Raw genomic sequence first — 25,500 nt, forward strand, 5'->3', positions numbered from 1 at the left:
CATTTATTAAAGCTCCAACCCCAGAGAGTGCAGACCTAGAAACAATAATGAAATTGTAGATAGAATACATAAAATCCTTGAAAAAGTAGTTTGTTCAGTGTTGTACATTATAGTCCTGAGTGGATGCAGAGTTCAAATGTGTGATTTTGGTCTTGATATTCATCTCTCATCATTCAAATGTATTTTGCCAGACATATCTTTAATCCACAAAGCAGCCACGTTGTCTGTCCTGAGTCGTGGTAAGATAGGCAGGCACCACTACATTACATGTACCAGTAACGTAAGTAATACACTAAGGTTTAAGGACTGGTCCTTCGCTGGTTCTCCATTCATCTAGATTAGATACAGAATCACACCTCTCAAAGTAAAAGGCCAAACTCATCTAGAAAATATTACTTCAGTATTTTAGAAAACATGTTGGGGGTAGTCACATTTCACAGTGGTACCTGTCCATAACCGATGATCACTGAAAGATGACAGCCTTAAAAACTTACATAAGACTTTGTGTCATTAGTTGTCATAATTATCTATATATTTTTAATTTGTGTACCCAGGTATATTATAACATTACAACTCACCACTTAGGTACCTTGGATAAACCAAAGAGCACACATCTGTACAATCTAACAAAATTACCACCATTATTCTGGTGAACATTATTCATTAACTTTTTTTTATTCCCTAACTACAATTAAATTCCCTAAAACAATTGCTCTACTGCTAACAGTACCAGTAGTGTATGAAACAATTCTGAGAGAAGTATGAAAATGTTAACCAATATTCAGTTGAATACAGTATAACCAAGGAAAGGTAGAGACTCAAGTTTATGTTAATAACTAGTTTTTCGAACTCTAACACTATCCATTTTGATTAACATCCGTTTCCCGTTTTCCTTTTGACCTGCACCATCCCGTTTTCCTTTTGACCTGCACCATCCCGTTTTCCTTTTGACCTGCACCATCCCGTTTTCCTTTTGACCTGCACCATCCCGTTTTCCTTTTGACCTGCACCATCCCGTTTTCCATTTGACCTGCACCATACCGTTTTCCTTTTGACCTGCACCATACCGTTTTCCTTTTGACCTGCACCATCCCGTTTTCCTTTTGACCTGCACCATCCCGTTTTCCTTTTGACCTGCACCATCCCGTTTTCCTTTTGACCTGCACCATCCCGTTTTCCTTTTGACCTGCACCATCCCGTTTTCCTTTTGACCTGCACCATCCCGTTTTCCTTTTGACCTGCACCATCCCGTTTTCCTTTTGACCTGCACCATGTTGTTAAGCAACTTCTATATAGTCTCTTTAGAACTTATAAATACTTTGTAACCTGAATAAACAATTTCCTTAACAGAAAACCTCCAAATGCATTCATAAGACGACAACATTTTACTCATAATGTGAAGTGAAACCTGTTAAAAAAAGGTTTGCCAGGTTTTGGCAACAGACTCAATTAGGGTAGTAGTACCCATTCACAACATTACTCTGGAAGAAGAGGTCTACATAATTGGTCTCGTACCTCCATTAGTGTTAGTGTTACCTCCATTAGCGAAATCCCTACAGCAGCACCTACTCATTCATGGGTTTTTCTTTAATTGTACTATTTTCTACATTGTAGAATAATAGTGAAGATATCAAAACTATGAAATAACACATGGAATCATGTAGTAACCAAAAAAAGTGTAGTGTATGAAACGATAAATCAAATAATATTTTATATTCTTCAAAGTAGCCACCGTTTGCTATGATGACAGCTTTGCACTCTTGGCATTATCTCAACCAGCTTCATGAGGAATGCTTTTCCAACAGTCTTGAAGGAGTTTCCACATATGCTGTGCACTTGTTGGCTGCTTTTCCTACACTCTGCGATCCATCTCATCCCAAACCATCTCAATTTGGTTGAGGTCGGGGGACTGTGGAGGCCAGGTCATCTGATGCAGCACTCCACCACTCTCCTTCTAGGTCAAATAGCCCTTACACAGCCTGGAGGTGTGTTTTGGGTCATTGTCCTGTTGAAAACAAATGATAGTCCCACTAAGCCCAAACCAGATGCGATGGCGTATCACTGCAGAATGCTTCGGTTGCCATGCTCGTTAAGTGGGCCCTGAATTCTAAATAAATCACTGAGCGTCACCAGCAAAGCACCCTCACACCTCCTCCTCCATGCTTCACGGTTGGAACCACACATGCAGAGCTCATCCGTTCACCTACTCCGCGTCTCACAAAGACATGGCGTTTGGAACCAAAAGGACAGATTTCCACCGGTCTAATGTCCATTGCTCGTGTTCTTGCCCCAAGAAAGTATATTCTTCTTATTGGTATCCTTTAGTAGTGGTTTCTTTGCAGCAATTCAGCCATGAAGGCCTGATTCACGTAGTCTGAACAGTTGATGTTGAGATGTGTCTGTTACTTGAACTCTGTAAAGCATTTATTTGGTCTGCAATCTGAGGTGCAGTTAACTCTAATGAACTTCTCCTCTGCAGCAGAGGTAACTCTGGGTCTTCCTTTCCTGTGGCGGTCCTCATGAGAACCAGTTTTATCATAGCACTTGATGGTTTTTGCGACTGCACTTGAAGAAACATTCAAAGCTCTTGAAATTTTCCAGATTGACTGACCTTCATGTCTTAAAGTAATGATGGACTGTTGTTTCGCTTATTTGAGCTGTTCTTGCCACTCCTACTTTGTCACAACACAACTGATTAGCTAAAACGCATTAAGGAAAGAATTTCCACAAATTAACTTTTAACAAGGCACGCCTGTTAATTGCAATGTATTCCAGGTGACTCCATCATGAAGCTGTTTGAGAGAATGCCAAGAGTGTGCAACGCTGTCAAAGGGTGGCTACTTTGAAGAATCTCAAATTTAAAACATATTTTGATTTGATTAACACTTTTTTGTGGTTACTACATGATTCCATGTGTGTTATTTCATAGTTTTGATGTCTAAACTATTATTCTACAATATAGAAAATAGTAAAAATAAAGAAAAACCCTGGAATGAGTAGGTGTGTCCAAACATTTGATTGGTATTGTACATTAATATATACATAACATCATTATGTAAACATATTGCTGTCAACTACAGTCAGTATTTGCTCTAAGGGGACACTATTTGCTAAGTCAGGGTTTGCTCTAAGGGGACAATAAAGTATTGAATTGAACAGTGTGGCTTTGCTTATGAGGAGGACTAGTACATTAATGTCTTTATAGATCTCCTACAGTAGAGAGTGCAGCAAGGTACGGTCTGATCCTGTTAAATCTGGTTTAGTCCAATTCCTGTAGGAGCAGATGCAACAAAGTCTAGTCCGAGTTGGTCCGGTTTAGGCCACTGTGTCCAGTCATGTTCTTGTTGAGCTCCTGCAGTAGCGGGAGCAATGAGGTCTCAGACTAGGGGTGTGTCCGAAATGACAACCTATTCCCTATGTTGTGCACTACTTTTAAAGAGACGAGTACATGTCCTTGTAGAAATCCTGCCCTAGCAGAAGTCCCAGTCCAGTTCAGTTCAGTCTGGTTTAGCCCAGTCAGTACATGTTCAGTCTGGTTTAGTCCCGTCAGTACATGTCCTTATAGATCTCCTGTAGTAGAGGGTGCAGAGAGGTCTCCGACTCTGTCTTCTTGATCTTCTGCACCAGCAGGGCGTTCTCTGTGACAAGCTGTCTGAGGTCGGCCATCTTGTTCAGCAGCTTGGGGAAGAGGTAGAGGGAGTCCTGGTGGTTGGCCTGCAGGTGCTGGTCCAAGGCCTGGAGAATACCGTCCTGACTCTGTTCGACCTGCTTCACGTTCATTAGACCTGGGCGGTCTGCAGATAGATCGAGAATAGTTAGATGGGTAGACCACAGACGTGACAGAGCTGCCAACTCACAGCACAACAGAGCTGCCAACTCACAGCACAACCTCACTAAAAGCTTTCCGTGACTCCACGCATACTATCTCCTCACCTTCTCAACCATATTGGACCATATCTTATTCTCCAATGTGTTTTGCGAAAGAGGTGAGGAGAGAGGATACCAGGAATCGAGGGAAAGATGAATGAGAAAGAGCTCCCCCTCAACTCCAGACAGGATAATAGCGGCTACGAACAACATTAGAGCCAGGGTTATTTGGGGAGAACAGTACTAATGTCAGAGTTACTGTGATACTACTAGTACAAAAGTATACCATACCTCCACACAGGATGATAATGGCCACAAACAGAGCCAGGTCACTGTCATCCAGCTCCAGAGCATTGAACTTCACAGCAAACTCAAACTTGGGCTCCATGATCTCACTGAAGGGTTTACGGAGGCTCCTCAGGAACTCCCGGGTCACAAAGCCCTTCCCGTTGGCCACCAGGAGGCCATCTTTGTTCATGAGGGAGGGCAGCATGGCGAAGATGGCCTCGTGGACGCCATACTTCAGTAGTGTCACCTGATGGAAGCAGGCAGGTAAATAGGGGATAAAATAGAATTCAACACCAAAGTAAAAGTGCCATTAACAGCAGTTTGAACAGTTGACAAAAGAAAATGCATGAGGATTTCATCGTATAACTATGGGAGATATTTCTACATTACTGTCAGTACATTTCACTGAGTGACAAGAAATTAAGTTGACAATCAATAAGTGAAAAGACAAGGTTGCTTTTTTTAGTTTCCCCCCCCGACATAACATAGGTACAACATATCCCCTTTTTGTATGGGACACTTTTAAAATGTGCCTTTAGAGGCCATGCAATTCAGTACTCATCTATACAACAAAAGCAATTTAGATCAAGAGTCCATATTAACAAAGGTAATTGAAGGACTGACAGTACAGGTAGATAGCAATAAAAACTGTACCAGAGGCACAGAGTAAATGAGGAAAAACAAAAAGAACTGGAGGAACTTATTCAAGAAAGATCCAGTGTAATATATTATAAAAATAGAGCGAACTGGATAGAATATGGGGAAAAAATGCACCAAATTATATTTTAAAAAAATCAACATAGAAATACTACCATTTTTTTAAATTGAAACTTCTTACAAGTGAAGTCACGCATGATTCACCGAATGATATTTTGAAAGAGGAAGTACTTCAAAAATGTTTTCATTTCAGTATCCTCCATCTCCACTAACCGAAGCTAATTATAATATTTTTTCCCCAATTAATAATTTAAAATGAACATCTGTACAGAAAGACTCATTTGAAGGCCAAATTAGAGAAGGAACTTCTTGATGCAATTAAAGCCTTAAGACTGGGAAAACTCCAGAGGACCAAATATACTCAGAGGACCATTATTAGCATGTTTTAACAACTCCTATATAAACAGTAGATTATCAGACACACAACAAGAAGGTCTGATTTCATTATTACTATAACAGGATCCAAATTGTATATATAAAGATCCAGTCCATTTAAAAAATTGGAGGCCTCTTACACTTCAGAGTTGTGATGCAAAATGTTTAGCTAAATGCTTGGCGCAGAGAATTAAAAAAGGTTTTGTCAGATATTATTCATTCTAGTCAGACAGGTTTTTTACATGGACAATACATTGGAGATAACATAAGACAAGTGCTGGAAACACATGAAATATCAGGGAAACCAGAACTGGTTTCATAGCTGATTTTGAAAAGGCTTTTGATAAAGTATGACTGGAGTTTATATATAAATGCCTATAATATTTCAATTTTGGAGAATCTCTTATAAAATGTGTTAAAGTTACGTTTCATAACCCTAGGTACAAAATAGTAAATAATGGCTACATCTCAGAAAGTTTTAAACTGCCAAGAGGAGTAAAACAAGGTTGTCCACTATCGGCATATCTATTTATTATTGCCATCGAATTTAGCTGTCAAATTTAGATCCAACAATAATATTAAGGGATTAGAAATCCGAGGCTTAAAAACAAAGGTGTCATTGTACGTTGATGATTCATGTTGTTTTCTTTCAAATCCACAATTTGGATCCCTCCACAGCCTCATAGAGAATCTGGATACTTCTGCTAATTTCTCTGGATTAAAACCAAATTATGATAAGTAAATATTACGTATTGGGTTACTACATTTTTTTTTTTTTTTTTTTTTAAATCAGCTTCTACATTACTGTGTAGTTTACCAATAAAACAGTCTGACAGGGATGTGGACATACTCGGTATACAAATCCCAAAGTAAATAAATGATCTCAAAAAAAGGTATAATTTTTGTAAATGATATCATAAATAGGACTGGTGGAGTTGTCACACGTGCAGCTAACACAGAAATATGGAAATGTCTGCTCTACCCAAAATTACAACCAACTAATCGCATAAAAATGGAAGAGGCAAATGGAAGGGGGAAAAAGTAAGGAACTTGTCTGTCAGCCCTGCATTAAAGACCATAAATGGTTAAAGAAAATTGTATATGTTTATTTGTCACATCAATTTCATTTAAGGACCAAAAAATTGACAGCTGTGCCAAATAAATTGCAAAATAGTTGGGAAGAGATTTGTGATGTACAGATTCCATGGCACATGGTTTTTGAATTGATAACGCAAAACAACGCCGGATTCAAAACTTCACATTTTCCCATTTAAATGATACAAAATTCTTGCAACCAATTTTTTGCGCAAAACAGAGAGGTAGCCATTTTTCCTCCCGGTCCTAGTGAAAAGCCAACTGTCCCGGTTGATATATTATCGAATAGATATTTGAAAAACACCTTGAGGGTTGATTATAAAAAACGTTTGCCATGTTTCTGTTGATATTATGGATATTATTTGGAATTTTTGTCTGCGTTGTCGTGACCGCTATTTCCGGTGGATTCCTGGGCATAACGCATCAAACTAACGGAGGTATTTGGATATAAAAAAATATATTTATGGAACAAAAGGAACATTTGCTGTCTAACTGGGAGTCTCGTGAGTGAAAACATCTGAAGATCATCAAAGGTAAACAATTCTTTTGATTGCTTTTCTGATTTTCGTGACCAAGTTACCTGCCGCTAGGTGTACATAATGTTTGTTAGTATATCGATAAACTTACACAAACACTTATATTGTTTTCGCTGTAAAGCATAATTTGTATGTATGCACAGTTGAAATCGGATGTTTACATACACCTTACACAAATACATTTAAACTCAGTTTTTCACAATTCCTGACATTTAATCCTAGTAAAAATTCCCCGCCTTGGGTCAGTTAGGAACACCACTTTATTTTAAGAATGTGAAATTTCAGAATAATAGTAGAGAGAATGACTTATTTCAGCTTTTATTTATTTCAGCACATTCCCAGTGGGTCCGAAGTTTACATACACTCAATGAGTATTTGGTAGCATTGCCTTTAAATGGTTTAACTTGGGTCAAATGTTTCGAGTAGCCTTCCACAAGCCTCCCACAATAAGTTGGGTGAATTTTGGCCCATTCCTCCTGACATAGCTGGTGTAACTGCGTCAGGTTTGTAGGCCTCCTTGCTCGCACATGCTTTTTCAGTTCTGCCCACACATTTTCTACAGGTTTGAGATCAGGGTTTGTGACGGCCACTCCAATACCTTGACTTTGTTGTCCTGAAGCCATTTTGCCACAACTTTCAAAGTATGCTTGGGGTCATTGTCCATTTGGAAGACCCATTTGCGACCAAGCTTTTACTGATGTCTTGAGATGTTGCTTCAATATATCCACATAATTTTCCTACCTCATGATGCCATCTATTTTGTGAAGTGCACCAGTCCCTCCTGCAGCAAAGCACACCCACAACATGATGCTGCCACCCCGTACTTCATGGTTGGGATGGTGTTCTTCGGCTTGCAAGCCTCCCCCTTTTTCCTCCAAACATAACGATGGTCATTATGGCCAAACAATTATATTTTAGTTTCATCAGACCAGAGGACATCTCTCCAAAAATTACAATCTTTGTCCCCATGTGCAGGTGCAAACCGTAGTCTAGATTTTTTATGGCGGTTTTGGAGCAGTGGCTTCTTCCTTGCTGAGCGGCCTTTCAGGTTATGTCGATATAGGACTCGTTTTACTGTGGATATATACACTTTTGTACCAGTTTCCTCCAGCATCTCTACAAGATCCTTTACTGTTGTTGATTTGATTTGCACTTTTCGCACCACAGTATGTTCATCTCTAGGAGACAGAACGCGTCTCCTTCCTGAGTGGCATGACGGCTGTGTGGTCTCATGGTGTTTATGCTTGTGTACTATTGTTTGTACAGATGAAAGTGGTACCTTCAGGCATATATATATATATTTACCCAAAAAATATATGGGGGATTGGAAATGATGCAGACAATTACATTGATGGAAGCAACAATCTATCCACAATATTAAAGCTGATCCACCCCTTAAAAAAAAAGAAAAAAAGACAAGCGTTAGCAAGCTCTGTTGAGAAGACTGTGGTCCATGCCATACCTGGTCGTTGAGGAAGAGATCCACAAACCCTGGGATGTTCTTGGCGAACTCAGTTAGCTCTCGTACCGTCTCCACCGTGGTGCACTGACAGCGGTAAAACACGTGTACCCCTATCTCCTTTGTGAGGGGCGCTCCCGGGATTAACTGGTTCCACACTAGACCACTCTCTGCTTGCCACAGGGTGTCCACATCATGGATCACAAATGGCTGCCGGGGGAGAGAAAGAGAAAGCATTCATCTTTTAACAGTCTGGTCTTCCTTTTCTTTAAAAAACAAACTATATGTAATTGTTAATGACAAGTTAAAACTCATTACGAAAAACAGATTGATAAGAGGCTAATTAAAAACTAAAGAGCTCTACAAATAATCAGCCACTAAATCTTTCTTTCTATGAGGAGGTTACTAGTAATATGCATCTACATTGGTGCAACCAGAAAAGTCTTCCTCATAATCAAGCTCAGAGAGTGTGTTCTAAAGGTTTTAACCGGAGGTGTAACCAATACCCATGCACTGTCAGGTCCAAAATTATTGGCACCGTTGATAAAGATTAGCAAAAAAGACTGTATAAAATAAATAATACAAATACAACTACATTACGTGCATATATTATTTTATACTAAAAATAAAAATACCCCAAAAGATAAGGGTTAAAATGATTGGCACCATTTTTCAGTACTCTATCACCCTACCCTTGTGAGGATAATGACACTGAGCCCTTTTCTATTATGTTTTATGAGATTGGAGAACACATTGGGAGAGATCTTAGACCATTCCTCCATACAGAATCTTTCCAGATCCTTGATATCCTTTGTCTGTGCTCCTTCCAAGCTGAACCAATGATGTGAGTTATGACCATAAACATTCACAACAACCCCTCTGAGCTTGCTGGAAGTGGATCTTCCAGCAAGACAGTAACCCCAAGCACACATCAAAATCCACAAAGAAATTATTAATTGACCACAAAATCATAATTTGGCAATGGCCATCTCAGTCTTTGGACTTTGGACCCATTAAAAACCTGTGGTTTGAATTGAAGAGGGCAGTCCATAAGTCCAGACAAAGGATATCAAGGATCTGGAAATATTCTGTATGGAGGAATGGTCTAAGATCTCTCGCAATGTGTTCTCCAATCTCATAAAAACATTATAGAAAAATCCTGTCATTACCCTCGCCAGGGGAGGTGAAAAAAAGGATGGTGGTCAAAATTATAGGCACCCGCCAATAATTTTTACAACCACCTTTTTTTTTTAAACTGAGCAATTGTATTAGTATAAAATAATCTAATTTCCAAATGTTTTGGAGCATACAATATAGCTCAGTATTTGTATTATTTATTTTATAGTCTTTTTTGCTAATCTTTATCAAGGGCATCAACACTGAGTGTACAAAATATTAGTTACACCTTCCTAATATTCAGTTGCACCCTCCTTTTGCCCTCAAAACAGCCTCAAAATGTCGAGCATGGACTCTACAAGGTGTCGAAAGCGTTCCACAGGGATACTGGCCCATGTTGACTCCAATGCTTCCCACAGTTGTGTCAAGATGGCTTGATGTCCTTTGGGTGGTGGACCATTCTTGATACACACGGGAAACTGTTGAGCGTGAAAAATCCAACAACGTTGCAGTTCTTGACACACTCAAACAGGTGCACCTGGCACCTACCACCACACCTCGTTCAAAAGCACTTTGATCTTTTGTCTTGCCCATTCACCTTCTGAATAGCACACATACACAATCCATGTCTCAATTGCCACAAGGCTTAAAAATCATTCTTTAACCTGTCTCCTCCCCTTCATCTACACTGATTAAAGTGGATTTAACAGGTGACATCAATAAGTCATCGTAGCATTCACCTGGTCAGTCTGTAACGGAAAGAGAAGATGTTCCTAATGTTCACACTCAGTGTAAATTTACATAAGAGTGAGCGTACCGATGTGCAGCTGGTCTTGCCGGTGAGGATGCTGCGGGCTTTCTTCTTGGTCATAATGAGGTTCTTCAGGTAGGCTTGGTACACCTGTTTAGCCAGGGTCTTGAGGTCTGAGCCACCAAGGTGGTGGGGGTCCAGCTCCTCCGCTAGCAGGCCAGCCACTAGCTTCTTCTTCTCAGCCCCCGGCATACGCCCATACCGGATCGCTGCCGGGCGAACAGGCAGAGTACCGGTAGTGTTCGCATTGAAGGTGAAACAGACAAAGACAGTTTAGCATCATGCATACAGCCATATTAGATCACTGGGTAGACAGTAGCATTAGCATCGAAAGCTGTACAGTGCATTTGGAAAGTATTCAGACCCCTTGACTTTTCCCACATTTTGTTATTCTAAAATTAAATGTATTGTTTTCCTCATCAATCTACACACAATACCCCATAATGACAAAGCAAAAACAGGTTTTTAGAAATATGTAAAAAATATCTGTAAAAAAATAAAAACTGAAATACCTTATTGGCATAAGTATTCAGACCCTTTGCTATGAGACTCTAAATAAGAGTTCAGGTGCATCTTGTTTCCATTGATCATCCTTGAGATGTTTCTACAAATTGATTGGAGTCCACCTGTGGTAAATGTAATTGATTGGACATGATTTGGAAAAGGCACACACCTGTCTATATAAAAGGTCCCATAGTTGACAGTGCATGTCAGCACAAAAACCAAGCCATGAGGTCAAAGGAGTTGTCTGTAGAGCTCCGACACAGGATTGTGTCGAGGCACAGATCTGGGGAAGGGTACAAAAACATTTCTGCAGCATTGAAGGTCACCAAGAACACAGTGGCCTCCATCATTCTTAAATGGAAGAAGTTTGGAACTACCGACACTCTTCCTAGAGCTGGACGCCCGGCCAAACTGAGCAATCGGGGGAGAAGGGCCTTAGTCAGGGAGGTGACCAAGAACCCGGTGGTTACTCTGACAGTTCCTCTGTGGAGATGGGAGAACCTTCCAGAAGAACAACCATCACCAATCAGGCCTTTATGGTAGAGTGGTCAGACGGAAGCCACTCCTCGGTAGAAGGCAAATGACAGCCAGCTTGGAGTTAGCCAAAAGGTACCTAAATGACTCTCAGACCATGAGTAACAAGATTCTTTGGTCATATAAAATCAAGACTGAACAGAATGCCAAGCATCACATCTGTTAGAAACCTGGGACCATCCCTACGGTGAAGCATGGTGGTGGCAACATCATGCTGTGGGGATGTTTTTTAGCGGCAGGGACTGGGAGACTAGTCAGGATCGAGAGAGAGAGATTAATGTAGCAAAGTAAAATAAATAATTGATGAAAACCTGCTCCAGCGCGCTGAGGACCTCAGACTGGGGGTGAAGGTTCACCTTCCAAAAGGACAACGACCCTAAGCACACAGCCAAAACAACGCAGGAGTGGGTTCGGGACAAGTCTCTGAATGTCCTTGAGTGGCCCAGCCAGAGGCCGGACTTAAACCCGATCAATCATCTCTAGAGAGACATAAAAATAGCTGTGCTCTGAAGCTCCCCATCCAACCTGACAAAACTTGAGGATCTGCAGAGAATGGGAAAATCTCCCCAAATGCTGGTGTGCCTAGCTTGTAGCATCATACCCAAGAATACTCGAGGCTAATCGCTGCCAAAGTTGCTTCAACAAAGTACTGAGTAAAGGGTCTGAATACTATGTAAATGTGATATCAGTTTTTATTTTTAATACATTTCAAAAAACATGTTTTTCTTTGTCATTATGGTGTATTCAAAATATATATATATTTTAGAATAAGGTTGTACTTTTCAAATGCACTGTATAGCCCCACCAAAATGAGGTTCAAGAGTTTCATAAATTAATATTGTTAATATTGAAACACATTATCAGTAGTTCTTAGGGACCGTTTTCAAAACACAGATTAAGATCCTCCATTCAGTCCAGGGATTTATCTGCGTCTGCGATACTGGCCCTTAATCTGTAAAAGGATCAAGTATTTCCAGACCCTGAAAGACCCATTAACGGTCTCCTCTCACCGTCATGGGACATGCCCAGGGCCAGGCACTTCTGGAAGCGGCAGTACTGGCACTTATTACGGTTCTTTTTCAGGATCTTACAGGCTCTCTCACAGCGCTCGTACTCCAGCTTCATCCGAATGGTCCGCCGGAAGAAGCCCTAGACCAATTGACACGCACAAGGGAGAGGGAGCAAGCGAGTTCAGTTTATTTACAATTGAAGGCATTACAGGAAAGACAGATATAACACTGCATTCACCACAAGTCACACATTATGGCCATTGAACTTGAGTTGCAGGTTTATAACATTTTACTGCAGTGGGCTAAATTAGGGTCACACAGAGTGGTAGTCAAATCTACTTTGAAATAAAAGTATACAGTGGGGCAAAACAGTATTTAGTCAGCCACCAATTGTGCAAGTTCTCCCACTTAAAAATATGAAAGAGGCCTGTAATTTTCATCATAAATACACTTCAACTATGACTGACAAAATGAGAAAAAAAATCAAGAAAATCACATTGTAGGATTTTTAATGAATTTATTTGCAAATTATGGTGGAAAATAAGTATTTGGTCACCTACAAACAAGCAAGATTTCTGGCTCTCACAGACCTGTAACTTCTTCTTTAAGAGGCTCCTCTGTCCCCCACTCGTTACCTGTATTAATGGCACCTGTTTGAACTTGTTATCAGTATAAAAGACACCTGTCCACAACCTCAAACAGTCACACTCCAAACTCCACTATGGCCAAGACCAAAGAGCTGTCAAAGGACACAAGAAACAAAATTGTAGACCTGCACCAGGCTGGGAAGACTGAATCTGCAATAGATAAGCAGCTTGGTTTGAAGAAATCAACTGTGGGAGCAATTATTAGGAAATGGAAGACATACAAGACCACTGATAATCTCCCTCGATCTGGGGCTCCACGCAAGATCTCACCCCGTGGGGTCAAAATGATCACAAGACCGGTGAGCAAAAATCCCAGAACCACATGGGGGGACCTAGTGAATGACCTGCAGAGAGCTGGGATCAAAGTAACAAAGCCTACCATCAGTAACACACTACGCCCCCAGGGACTCAAATCCTGCAGTGCCAGACGTGTCCCCCTGCTTAAGCCAGTACATGTCCAGGCCCGTCTGAAGTTTGCTAGAGAGCATTTGGATGATCCAGAAGAAGATTGGGAGAATGTCATATGGTCAGAAGAAACCAAAATATTACTTTTTGGTAAAAACTCAACTCGTCGTGTTTGGAGGACAAAGAATGCTGAGTTGCATCCAAAGAACACCATACCTACTGTGAAGCATGGGGGTGGAAACATCATGCTTTGGGGCTGTTTTTCTGCAAAGGGACCAGGACGACTGATCCGTGTAAAGGAAAGAATGAATGGGGCCATGTATCGTGAGATTTTGAGTGAAAACCCCCTTCCATCAGTAAGGACATTGAAGATGAAACGTGGCTGGGTCTTTCAGCATGACAATGATCCCAAACACACCGTACGGTCAACGAAGGAGTGGCTTCGTAAGAAGCATTTCAAGGTCCTGGAGTGGCCTAGCCAGTCTCCAGATCTCAACCACATAGAAAATCTTTGGAGGGAGTTGAAAGTCCGTGTTGCCCAGCAACAGCCCCAAAACATCACTGCTCTAGAGGAGATCTGCATGGAGGAATGGGCCAAAATACCAGCAACAGTGTGTGAAAAGCTTGTGAAGACTTACAGAAAACGTTTGACCTCTGTCATTGCCAACAAAGGGTATATAACAAAGTATTGAGATAAACTTTTGTTATTGACCAAATACTTATTTTTCACCATCATTTGCAAATAAATTCATAAAAAATCTTACAATGTGATTTTCTGGATATTTTTTTCTCATTTTGTCTGTCATAGTTGAAGTGTACCTATGATGAAAATGTTTAAGTGGGAGAACTTGCACAATTGGTGGCTGACTAAATACTTTTTTGCCCCACTGTATAGTTGAAATGTACTCAATATTAAGTTTGCATCCCAATATTACACTTTATATACAGCACAGAAAACTGAAATAAAACAAAACTGTTGGGACGTTGAAAGACCGGATTGACGGGTTATTTAAAATAATGTTTAAAAAAAAGATATTAATAACATTCCACCCATGAGGCCACTTGGTCATTTGACTGCAGGAAAGGGCTACCGGACTGGAATGCTGCAACATAGGACACAAACTAAACTCAAGCTAAGCTCAGGTCAGGTCAGGTTGAGGCTGTTAGCAGCCATGACAAAACCTCCAGGATTTAAGACCTAAGAACATTAAGCACATTTGTTTTCTGATTATTAAGCCCCATTGGTAGACTTGTGAAATCTCTCACCTTGCAGCCCTCGCAGGCATGCACACCGTAGTGGAACCCTGAAGCTTTGTCAGCACAGATCCTACACTCCACGTTGATACCAGGCCCTGTGGCCTCATCCCGTCCCAGACGCAGCTGCTCCGACAGCGAGGGAGACGACGTGTGAGACAGGTCTGGCACACAGAGAGACAACACCCATCTGATTGTCGTACGAGACTTGTATTACCAGCTCAAACTGATCTGGGACCAGGCCATACCCATATGCTCTGGTCTGCTGATGTATTCACTCTAAGTCCAAAATATTACAGTGAAGCATATCACATCCCACTTAGCGTATTATTTCAAATATAACCAATGACATGTACTTCATTTACTCTCTTTTACCTGTATAGTTGTTATCAGCAGCAGGACTGTCTTGTCTGCTGTAGCTAGTCTTGTCCTTCTCCAGTCCCTCCTCTTCCCCTCCTCCATTATCTCCATTCTGTTGGCTGCCAGTCCCATTCCATGATACCCTCGAGATGGGGGACCTCGGCCTCTCCGCCCCACTGCCTTCACCCTCCTCAACCCCCAGCTCCTGCAGGTCCGTCAACCCTCCAAAGTCAGGGGCCACTGCCTCCACCTCCCTTGCAGTCCATATATCATCAGCTGCCGTGTCCAGGGGATGTGGAGAGTTTGGGCCACATAGGAGTTGCGGGCCTGTCCTAGTCTCCCCATTCACCTGTTCAAGGTGCTCAGGGGAAGGTAGCTGCTGTAACACATCCATGGCTCCTTACCTTGTGGTCAGGGTGCTAAAGCGCCTCTTCCCTGTCTGTCATGATGTTGCTGACATGGTCTCCCCTGTTAAGGTAAGGAACAGCGTAATTATGCAACAACATTTAAAGACTTATCTACGTCTCTATATACTTGACATATGACTGAATGGATCACTAGGTTCATATCAAAAGGAAACCCAGGTAGAGTTATTATGGCAAACTGTAGCTAAACATTTGAAACAGAAAATGTGCAATACTTATTGGACAAATCCTGGTAGGCCATCCCTGTTTCAGACTGTTTTATTCTGTTTTGGTGCCTAATGAACATGACCTAGTTATTGGGGTTCTTTGTTGTAGGATTAGAGAGAGGGTGAGAGAGCAAGAGTGAGCTCAAATGTCTCTGCTAGTGCAGCAATCAAACAGTCTCATAACCAACCTTAGCCTCTTTAAGAATCCAAGAGTAAAATACGTACACTCTCGTCTCTAACATGTAGGCTCAGCATTCCCAAACAGTCCCATTACAAGTCAGAATGTTGAACAAACTTAATTTCAATGTACTTTACCTGATATTGTGTATTAGAGGTCGACCGATTAATCGGATTAACCGATTAATCGCAAGTTTTCATAACAATCGGAAATTGTTATTGTTTTTTTTTTTTACACCTTTATTTATCCTTATTTTAACTAGGCAAGTCAGTTAAGAACACATTCTTATTTTCAATGACGGCCTAGATGAATGGTGGGTTAACTGCCTTGTTCAGGGGCAGAAAGACAGATTTTTACCTTGTCAGCTCAGGGATTCAATCTTGCAACCAATCTTACAGTTAACTAGTCCAACGCTCTAACCACCTGATTACATTGCACTCCACGAGGAGACTGCCTGTTACGCGAATGCAGTAAAAAGCCAAGGTAAGTTGCTAGCTAGCATTAAACTTATCTTATAAAAAACAATCACAAACACTAGTTAAACTAGTAATATCATCAACCATGTGTAGTTAGTTATCTAGCGTGTCCTGCGTTGCATGTAATCGATGCGGTGCGTATTCGCGAAAAAGGACTGTCTTGCGCCAATGTGTACCTAAACATAAACATCAATGCCTTTCTTAAAATCAATACACAAGTATATATTTTTAAACCTGTATATTTAGTTAATATTGCCTGCTAACCTGGCTCGTTGCAAACTTTGTGAAGACTATTTCTTCCTAACAAAGACAGCCAACTTCACCAAACGGGGGATGATTTAACAAAAGCGCATTTGCAAAAAAAGCACAATCGTTGCACGACTGTACCTAAACATCAATGCTTTTCTTAAAATCAATACACAGAAGTATATATATTTTTTTACCTGCATATCTTTCTAAAAGAAATCCAGGATAGCAAGGAATATTAACCAGGTGAAATTGTGTCACTTCTCTTGCGTTCATTGCACGCAGAGTCAGTGTATATGCAACAGTTTGGACCGCCTAATTTGCCAGAATTATGACATAACATTGAAGGTTGTGCAATGTAACAGGAATATTTAGATTTATGGATGCCACCCGTTAGATAAAATACAGATGGTCCCGTATTTCACTGAAAGAATAAACGTCTTGTTTTCGAAATGATAGTTCCCGGATCCGACCATATTAATGACCTAAGGCTCGTATTTCTGTGTGTTATTATGTTATAATTAAGTCTATGATTTGATAGAGCAGTCTGACTGAGCGATGGTAGGCACCAGCGGGCTCTTTAGCATTCATTCAAACAGCACTTTCGTGCGTTTTGCCAGCAGCTCATCGCTGTGCTTCAAGCATTGAGCTGTTTATGACTTCAAGCCTATCAACTCCAGAGATTAGGCTGGTGTAACCGATGTGAAATGGCTAGCTAGTTAGCGGGGTGCGCGCTAATAGCGTTTCAAACGTCACTCGCTCTGAGACTTGGAAGTGTTGTTCCCCTTGCTCTGCAAGGGCCGTGGCTTTGTGGAGCGATGGGTAACGCTGCTTCGAGGGTGGCTGTTGTCGATGTGTTCCTGGTTCGAGCCCAGGTAGGGGCGAGGAGAGGGACGGAAGCTATACTGTTACACTGGCAATACTATAAGGTATAAGAACATCCAATAGTCAAAGGTATATGAAATACAAATCGTATAGAGAGAAATTGTCCTATAATTCCTATAATAACTACAACCTAAAACTTCTTACCTGGGAATAATGAAGACTACTGTTAAAAGGAACCACTAGCTTTCATATGTTCTCATGTTCTGAGCAAGGAACTTAAACGTTAGCCTTTTTTACATGCACATATTGCACTTTTACTTTCTTCTCCAACACTTTGTTTTTGCATTATTTAAACCAAATTGAACATGTTTCATTTTATTTTTTAAATGTATTTATATTATTCATTATTTTTTTCTACTTTGCACATTCTTCCATTGCAAATCTACCATTCTGGTGTTTTACTTGCTATATTGTATTTACTTTGCCACCATGGCCTTTTTTTGCCTTTACCTCCCTTATCTCACCTCATTTGCTCACATCGTATATAGACTTGTTTATACTGTATTATTGACTGTATGTTTGTTTTACTCCATGTGTAACTCTGTGTCGTTGTATGTGTCGAACTGCTTTGCTTTATCTTGGCCAATTTGAGGCTAAATTGATTTTATTGATGTATTATATTAAGTTAAAATAAGTGTTCATTCAGTATTGTTGTAATTGTCATTATTACAAATAAATGTAAAAAATAAATAAAAAATTGGCCGATTAATCGGTATCTGCTTTAAAAAAAAAAATCATAATCGGTCGACCTCTAGTCTGTATATCTTTTGTATTTTTACGATTGGCTCATTCATCCCCCTCCTCTCCTCTAACTATTCCCCAGGTCGTTGCTGTAAATGAGAACATATTCTCAGTCAACTTAACTGAACATGATAACAGGTAATAAAAAATAAATAAAAAATTCTGGTTTCTTTTTTTCAATACATGACAAACACTTGCACGATATGGCCGAGCCTAACCGAACCACAGACCAAATGTTGCCCCACACTATCTGCTGGCAAATTTCACAGCTGATTGCGAGTTAACTTGCTTAGGTCCTCTACTTTTGGTAACATTCAGCTATTGTTTACATATTGTGCATCACATGCATGTGTCAGGAGATTGAAAATGCAAGCAACAGAACCTACTGGAGCAGCAAAAATCAGAGTAAACAAGACTTTCCTGTGGATACCCAATATCCACTTCCTACCGCCAAAAGGACCAACAGCATGTACAACCAGTAAAGTATGTGTAAATATAATTTTGCTCTTGCTGCTGGTGATTCTCTGATCCACCTCTACGCAGACGACACCATTCTGAATACTTCTGGCCCCTCCTTGGACACTGTGTTAACTACCCTCCAGGCGAGCTTCAATGCCATACAACTCTCCTTCCGTGGCCTCTAACTGCTTTTAAACGCAAGTAAAACTAAATGCATGCTATTCAATCGATCACTGCCCGCACCTGCTAACCCGTCCAGCATCACTACTCTGGACGGCTCTGAATACGTGGACAACTACAAATACCTGGCTGTCTGGTTAGACTGTAAACTCTCCTTCCAGACTCACATTAAGCATCTCCAGTCCAAAATTAAATCTAGAATCGGCTTCCTTTATTGCAACAAAGCATCCTTCACTCCTGCTGCCAAACATACCCTGGTAAAACTGACCATCCTGACAATCCTCGACTTCGGTGATGTCATGTATAAAATAGCCTCCAACACTCTACTCAACAAACTGGATGCAGTCTATCACAGTGCCATCCGTTTTGTCACCAAAGCCCCATACACTACCCACCATTGCGACCTGTACGCTCTCATTTTTTTTTTTTTTTTTTAATTTTTTTTTATTTTATTTATTATTTCACCTTTATTTAACCAGGTAGGCTAGTTGAGAACAAGTTCTCATTTGCAACTGCGACCTGGCCAAGATAAGGCATAGCAGTGTGAACAGACAACACAGAGTTACACATGGAGTAAACAATTAACAAGTCAATAACACAGTAGAAAAAGGGGAGTCTATATATACATTGTGTGCAAAAGGCATGAGAAGGTAGGCAAATAATTACAATTATGCAGATTAACACTGGAGTGATAAATGATCAGATGGTTATGTAAAGGTAGAGATATTGGTGTGCAAAAGAGCAGAAAAATAAATAAATAAAAACAGTATGGGGATGAGGTAGGTGAAAATGGGTGGGCTATTTACCAATAGACTATGTACAGCTGCAGCGATCGGTTAGCTGCTCAGATAGCAGATGTTTGAAGTTGGTGAGGGAGATAAAAGTCTCCAACTTCAGTGATTTTTGCAATTCGTTCCAATCACAGGCAGCAGAGAACTGGAACGAAAGGCGGCCAAATGAGGTGTTGGCTTTAGGGATGATCAGTGAGATACACCTGCTGGAGCGCGTGCTACGGATGGGTGTTGCCATCGTAACCAGTGAACTGAGATAAGGCGGAGCTTTACCTAGCATGGACTTGTAGATGAGCTGGAGCCAGTGGGTCTGGCGACGAATATGTAGCGAGGGCCAGCCGACTAGAGCATACAAGTCGCAGTGGTGGGTGGTATAAGGTGCTTTAGTGACAAAACGGATGGCACTGTGATAAACTGCATCCAGTTTGCTGAGTAGAGTGTTGGAAGCAATTTTGTAGATGACATCGCCGAAGTCGAGGATCGGTAGGATAGTCAGTTTTACTAGGGTAAGTTTGGCGGCGTGAGTGAAGGAGGCTTTGTTGCGGAATAGAAAGCCGACTCTTGATTTGATTTTCGATTGGAGATGTTTGATATGGGTCTGGAAGGAGAGTTTAGAGTCTAGCCAGACACCTAGGTACTTATAGATGTCCACATATTCAAGGTCGGAACCATCCAGGGTGGTGATGCTGGTCAGGCGTGCGGGTGCAGGCAGCGAACGGTTGAAAAGCATGCATTTGGTTTTACTAGCGTTTAAGAGCAGTTGGAGGCCACGGAAGGAGTGCTGTATGGCATTGAAGCTCGTTTGGAGGTTAGATAGCACAGTGTCCAAGGACGGGCCGGAAGTATATAGAATGGTGTCGTCTGCGTAGAGGTGGATCAGGGAATCGCCCGCAGCATGAGAAACATCATTGATATATACAGAGAAAAGAGTCGGCCCGAGAATTGAACCCTGTGGCACCCCCATAGAGACTGCCAGAGGACCGGACAGCATGCCCTCCGATTTGACACACTGAACTCTGTCTGCAAAGTAATTGGTGAACCAGGCAAGGCAGTCATCCGAAAAACCGAGGCTACTGAGTCTGCCAATAAGAATACGGTGATTGACAGAGTCGAAAGCCTTGGCAAGGTCTATGAAGACGGCTGCACAGTACTGTCTTTTATCGATGGCGGTTATGGTTGGCCCTCGCTTCATACTCGTCGCCAAACCCACTGGCTACAGGTTATCTACAAGTCTCTGCTAGGCAAAGCCCCGCCTTATCTCAGCTCACTGGTCACCATAGCAGCACCCACTCGTAGCACGAGCTCCAGCAAGTATATCTCACTGGTCACCCCCAAAGCCAATTTCTCCTTTGGTCGTCTTTCCTTCTAGTTCTCTGCTGCCCATGACTGGAACGAACTGCAAAAATCTCTGAAGCTGGAGACTCACATCTCCCTCACTAGCTTTAAGCACCAGCTGTCAGAGCAGCTTACATATCACTGCACCTGTACATAGCCCATCTGTAAACAGCCCAGCTATCTACCTATTTGCACTCACTGTATATAGACTTTTTGTTTTCTTTTGTTCTACTGTATTATTGACTGTATATTTTGTTTATTCCATGTGTAACTCTGTGTTGTTGTATGTGTCGAATTGCTACGCTTGATCTTGGCCAGGTCGCAGTTGCAAATGAGAACTTGTTCTCAACTAAACTACCTGGTTAAATAAAGGTGAAATAAAAAATTAACTAAAAATGTAAATCAACATTGACTTGTAGAGACTTTTTTTAGGCAAACTTCTTTCAGACTGAATAGCAATGGGGTAACCATGGTAACAGTCTGAGGTTTCAGCAAAACCAACCTGAGTGCCACACTTGTCAAAACATTCCCTTTTCTTTGACTCTGTGAAGAGACAACAAATGTTTCCTTTAAAACCAATTCCAGGCTTACTCAATAGAACAAGTCTAGTAGACAAAAACTGTAGGAAATTACTGTTCAAACACTCGTTCAGACTTGTCACCTAGCTAATAACCTGTCATGCTTGTTCTCAGAAAATCTGCTGCTGTGCTTTGAGTGAGTCACTCTAAAGGGCTTGGCACCATTGATTGGCACAGACAGGGTCGAAAATAGCACAATATAAGTATACATGACACACAAATAAGTGTTTACGAGTGAGTGCATCACAAACATCTCTGATGAATCCTCTTCCCAATACAGCCTCTTCCAACACCAAATGTTGCTTTGATGTCAAGTAGGCTCATAAGGTCAGCAATATAGGCTTATCATGAGACTTTTGTTTAAATCATGACTGGTAGATTTGATTGAATCCATATTCCATATCCCAAAACATGCATTCAAAAATCACATTGACAGAAAATGCAAACATGAATTGAAAGAAATCTAGACTTAACTATAGTGACGTGAAAGCAATCATCCTAAATAAACAATGTCTGATAGTTCGAGTACAGACCAGAGGCAGAAGACAAGCTAGTGAATAAATTGAACTGTTCTTGTTCTTGCCTTGGTGAATATAGCTAACTAGCTAGCCTAGTGTGGCAGCTAACCGTAAGTCCATTCTTACCTTTCTCAATGGTGTTGCTTGCTTTTCCAAAGAATGTGTACCGGTGAAGTTACCAAAACGTGTCCATTAACACTTGATTCGATTCGCTGTCTGTGAGGTGTTGTTTGCTAACAGCTAGCGAACGCTAGCTAGCTTACGTTAGCTAGCTCTGAACTTGTAAAAAAAAATCCCAATTCATCTGTCAATACTGTCAAATAGTCTGTCCTGTATGCTTGCAGTACAGTCTCCGTGTCTGGTAGCTGGCTGGTTAAAGTACATCTTGTATCAAACTTTTCAGTGAGCTCTTGCTAACTACTGTTAGCCCAGTGTGAATCATACACCTCACTCAGTCAACCTTCTCTGCGCACCGCTGTTGCCCTCTGAGTGCCTGCTTCCATTAGTTCACGTTACAAAATCACAAAGGCAAAATTGGCTATATCGTAAAAATTCATGAAAATAAAAATGTGCTTTTGAGTCTTAATTTAAGGGTTGGGTTAGCATTAGATTAGCAGTGTGGTTATGGTTAGGTTTAAAATAAAATTTTAAGAATATAATTGTTAGAAATAGGCGGGGTTTATGACTTTGTGGCTGTGGTAACTAGTGACTACCCTGAGTTCCCCTCATTTTACATTTTAGTAATTTAGCAGACCTACAGTTAGTGCATTACTTTTAAGATAGCCAGGTGAGACAACACATTACAATCATATCAAGTACATTTTACCTCAACAAAATATTTATCAGCAAAGTCAATGCTAGTGAAAAAATAGAGGGGTGACATGGGATTACTTTGGAAGGTTGAACACCGGTGGTCACTGTGGAGGACAGGCTGCAAGCAATGTTGGGAGAAGAGGAATAAGAGATTGAAGAGAATAAGGAAAGCAGAGATTTGAATTTGTGGAAGATGGCTTTTTTTCAGATGGGGTGTTGTAGAAGATTGGTGTCAAGTGCAAAATGAGTGAGCCATGTGCAAGACCATGACTAGGATGTTTGAGCTAACGGGTGCTAATGTGATTAGCATGTACTTGATGTAAGTAACAGCGAACTTTCCAGGACATAGACATGTCTTATATGGGCAGAAAGCTTCAATTCTTGTTAATCTAACTGAAGTGTCCGATTTACAGTATCTATTACAGTGAAATGTTATGCTATTGTTTGAGGAGAGTGCACAACAACAACAAATGTATCACGGCAACTGGTTTGATACATTCACCTCTGAAAGTAAATCATGTTCAGTAATCTAGCTCCGATTTTGCCATCCTGAATGTCCCAGAGATAAAATGTAGCAGTTTTGTTTGATAAAATCTATTTTTATATTCAAATGTTATAACTGGGTTCTACAGTTCACCCCGGTTCACCTGGCCATTTAGATGTGTGAAAGTTAGTGTATAAGCTAATGAGCCATCATGTATGACATTCCTTTGAGTGTGTAAAACTTTAATGTGTTACCATATCATTTTTGTATGTTCTCTAGTTATGTACTTGAAAATAAATCAATTGACCAATTTGGCACATTTGGGCAGACTTGATAATAAATATTGTCCAGTATTGCAATGCTTTGCTGGATCTATCTGAAACTTTGTGCACGCGCTGCATCATCTAAATTGCAATATTATATTATCATATTAAGATGAATTTTTTGTTTTTAAACGCATGTTTATTTTGTTTGTATTATCTTTTACCAGATTTAATGTGTGATATTCTCCTACATTAATTTCACATTTCCACAAACTTCAAAGTGTTTCCTTTCAAATGGTATCAAGCATATGCATATCCTTGCTTCAGGTCCTGAGCTACAGGCAGTTTGATTTGGGTATGTCGTTTTAGGTGAAAATCCTTGCCTTTTGGCGGATCCATGTGCGGTTTAAGGGTGGCTAGGAAAGAAGTTGGTAGCAGTTAAGCAGGCGCTCCATGTCCCCCAACTTGGGCCAAGATCTGTTTCTTGCTTTGCGCTTAGGAATAGGGCATCATTGAATGGAGTGATTTCTGGGGCAGTGTTAAGTGTGCAGGTGGAGAAGTTGAAGATTCCTGCCGTTTGTGATGCCTGCCGTTTGCTGCAACGCAGACCCGGTGGTGAAACTGTCCTTTTTGAGTTTTGAGTCTTTTTACCTGACAAAGTCTTGTTAGGATATATCAGTTATCCCGTTAGAGCTTTTGTGCCGAATCCATTGCGGTGTTTCAGGTGCAACGTCTATGGTCATGTCACAGCAGTTTGTAGGAGGGAGATTCAAAGATGTGGGAAGAGTGCAGGAGTGCATGAGATGGAGGATTGTGTAGTTTCGATTAATAAAGTTGTGTGTCAACTGTAGGGGTGCCCATGTTGCTGGGGATCGGAAGTGTCCGGTGCGAGAGAGGCAGGTGGAGCTGGCCAGAGTCAGAGTAGTGCAGAATGTGTTGTATGCTGAGGCAGTGAAGAAAGTAGAGGAGGATGCGTCAAGGGTGAGAGTTCCTGAGAGGATCCATGTGAGGAGTGGATCTGTGCCAGCACAGAGGGATAGGCCATCGAATTATACACTGTATGCTTTAGTAAGGTTGGCTTCTTAGCGTTCATATCAATGGTTATCAACTGTAGCACAGAAATGGAACGAAAATCACAAAAAATAGATGTTGTGGTGGCAGCTGCAGAGAAGTATTTGCGTACACGAGATTTGACTTCAGAAGAGCTACAGGGTGTGTGAAGTGGTGGTGTCCCGTCCTCCCAGGCAAGTGGCATGGACCAGATAGGGTCAAAATAGTGGAATGGGGTGGTGATAAAAAAATTAAATAGTGATATATAGGTGTTGGGTTAGTTGGTGGTGCATATTATTATTTCTTAAATGTTTCCCCTTTTTATTTTTGTATAACAAAATCTAAGGTGATTGAACACACACTACAGTAGGTGGCGGCATGCACAAACAAAATGTGTGAACGACATGATACCAAAGAAGAAGAATGTCGAACACCAGGCGGCTGTGGAATTCTGGATAAGTTGCAGGGGTTTGATGACACAAGCGGGGAGCCCATCCAACAGAGAGTTCCAGTAGTCTGGATGGGAGATGACAAGTGCCTGGATTAGGTCCTGCACCGCTGCCTGTATGAGGAAAGATCATACTCTACGAATGTTGCTGAGCATGAACCTGCAGGAGCGAGTCACTGCTTTGATGTTTGCAGAGAACAACAGAGTGTTGTCCAGGGTCATGCCAAGGTTCTTTGCACTCTGGGAGGGGGACACCGTGGAGTTGTCACCCATGATGGAGATGTCTTGGAGCGGGCAGGCTTTCCCCCGGGAGGTAGAGCAGTTCCGTTTTGTTGAGCTTGAGGTGGTGGGCTGACATCCAAGCTGAGGTGTCTGCCAGGCACGCAGAGATGTGTGTCAGAAGGGGGGAAGAAGAAGAGTAGTTGAGTGCCATCAACATAGCAATG

General features: G+C 41.2%; 1 protein-coding gene across 1 annotated transcript; it reads right to left on the reverse strand.

The window, feature by feature from the left end:
• Nucleotides 1-1,127: 1,127 nt before the first annotated feature.
• LOC139368374 (peroxisome proliferator-activated receptor delta b) lies at nt 1,128-22,483 on the reverse strand. Its single transcript, XM_071107159.1, has 8 exons — nt 22,123-22,483; nt 14,994-15,446; nt 14,631-14,782; nt 12,313-12,451; nt 10,271-10,473; nt 8,341-8,547; nt 4,159-4,402; nt 1,128-3,794 (listed from the first exon to the last, which is right to left on the reverse strand). The coding sequence occupies exons 2-8, from the start codon at nt 15,370-15,372 to the stop codon at nt 3,547-3,549; spliced, it is 1,572 nt and encodes a 523-aa protein (XP_070963260.1). The 5' UTR covers nt 15,373-15,446; nt 22,123-22,483; the 3' UTR covers nt 1,128-3,546.
• Nucleotides 22,484-25,500: the final 3,017 nt, after the last annotated feature.

The sequence above is a fragment of the Oncorhynchus clarkii genome, chromosome 16 (genome assembly GCF_045791955.1).
Source record: "Oncorhynchus clarkii lewisi isolate Uvic-CL-2024 chromosome 16, UVic_Ocla_1.0, whole genome shotgun sequence".
Taxonomy (NCBI): domain Eukaryota; kingdom Metazoa; phylum Chordata; class Actinopteri; order Salmoniformes; family Salmonidae; genus Oncorhynchus; species Oncorhynchus clarkii.

Bases quoted from the DNA above. Each gene is read 5' to 3' on its own strand.
- LOC139368374 (XM_071107159.1), bottom strand. From the start codon at position 15,372: ATGGATGTGTTACAGCAGCTACCTTCCCCTGAGCACCTTGAACAGGTG. The intron at 10,474-12,312 runs GTGAGAGGAGAC...TTCGCCCGGCAG, and splicing joins CCTGGGCATGTCCCATGACG to CGATCCGGTATGGGCGTATG. The intron at 8,548-10,270 runs GTACGCTCACTC...CTCCCCCGGCAG, and splicing joins GCAAGACCAGCTGCACATCG to CCATTTGTGATCCATGATGT.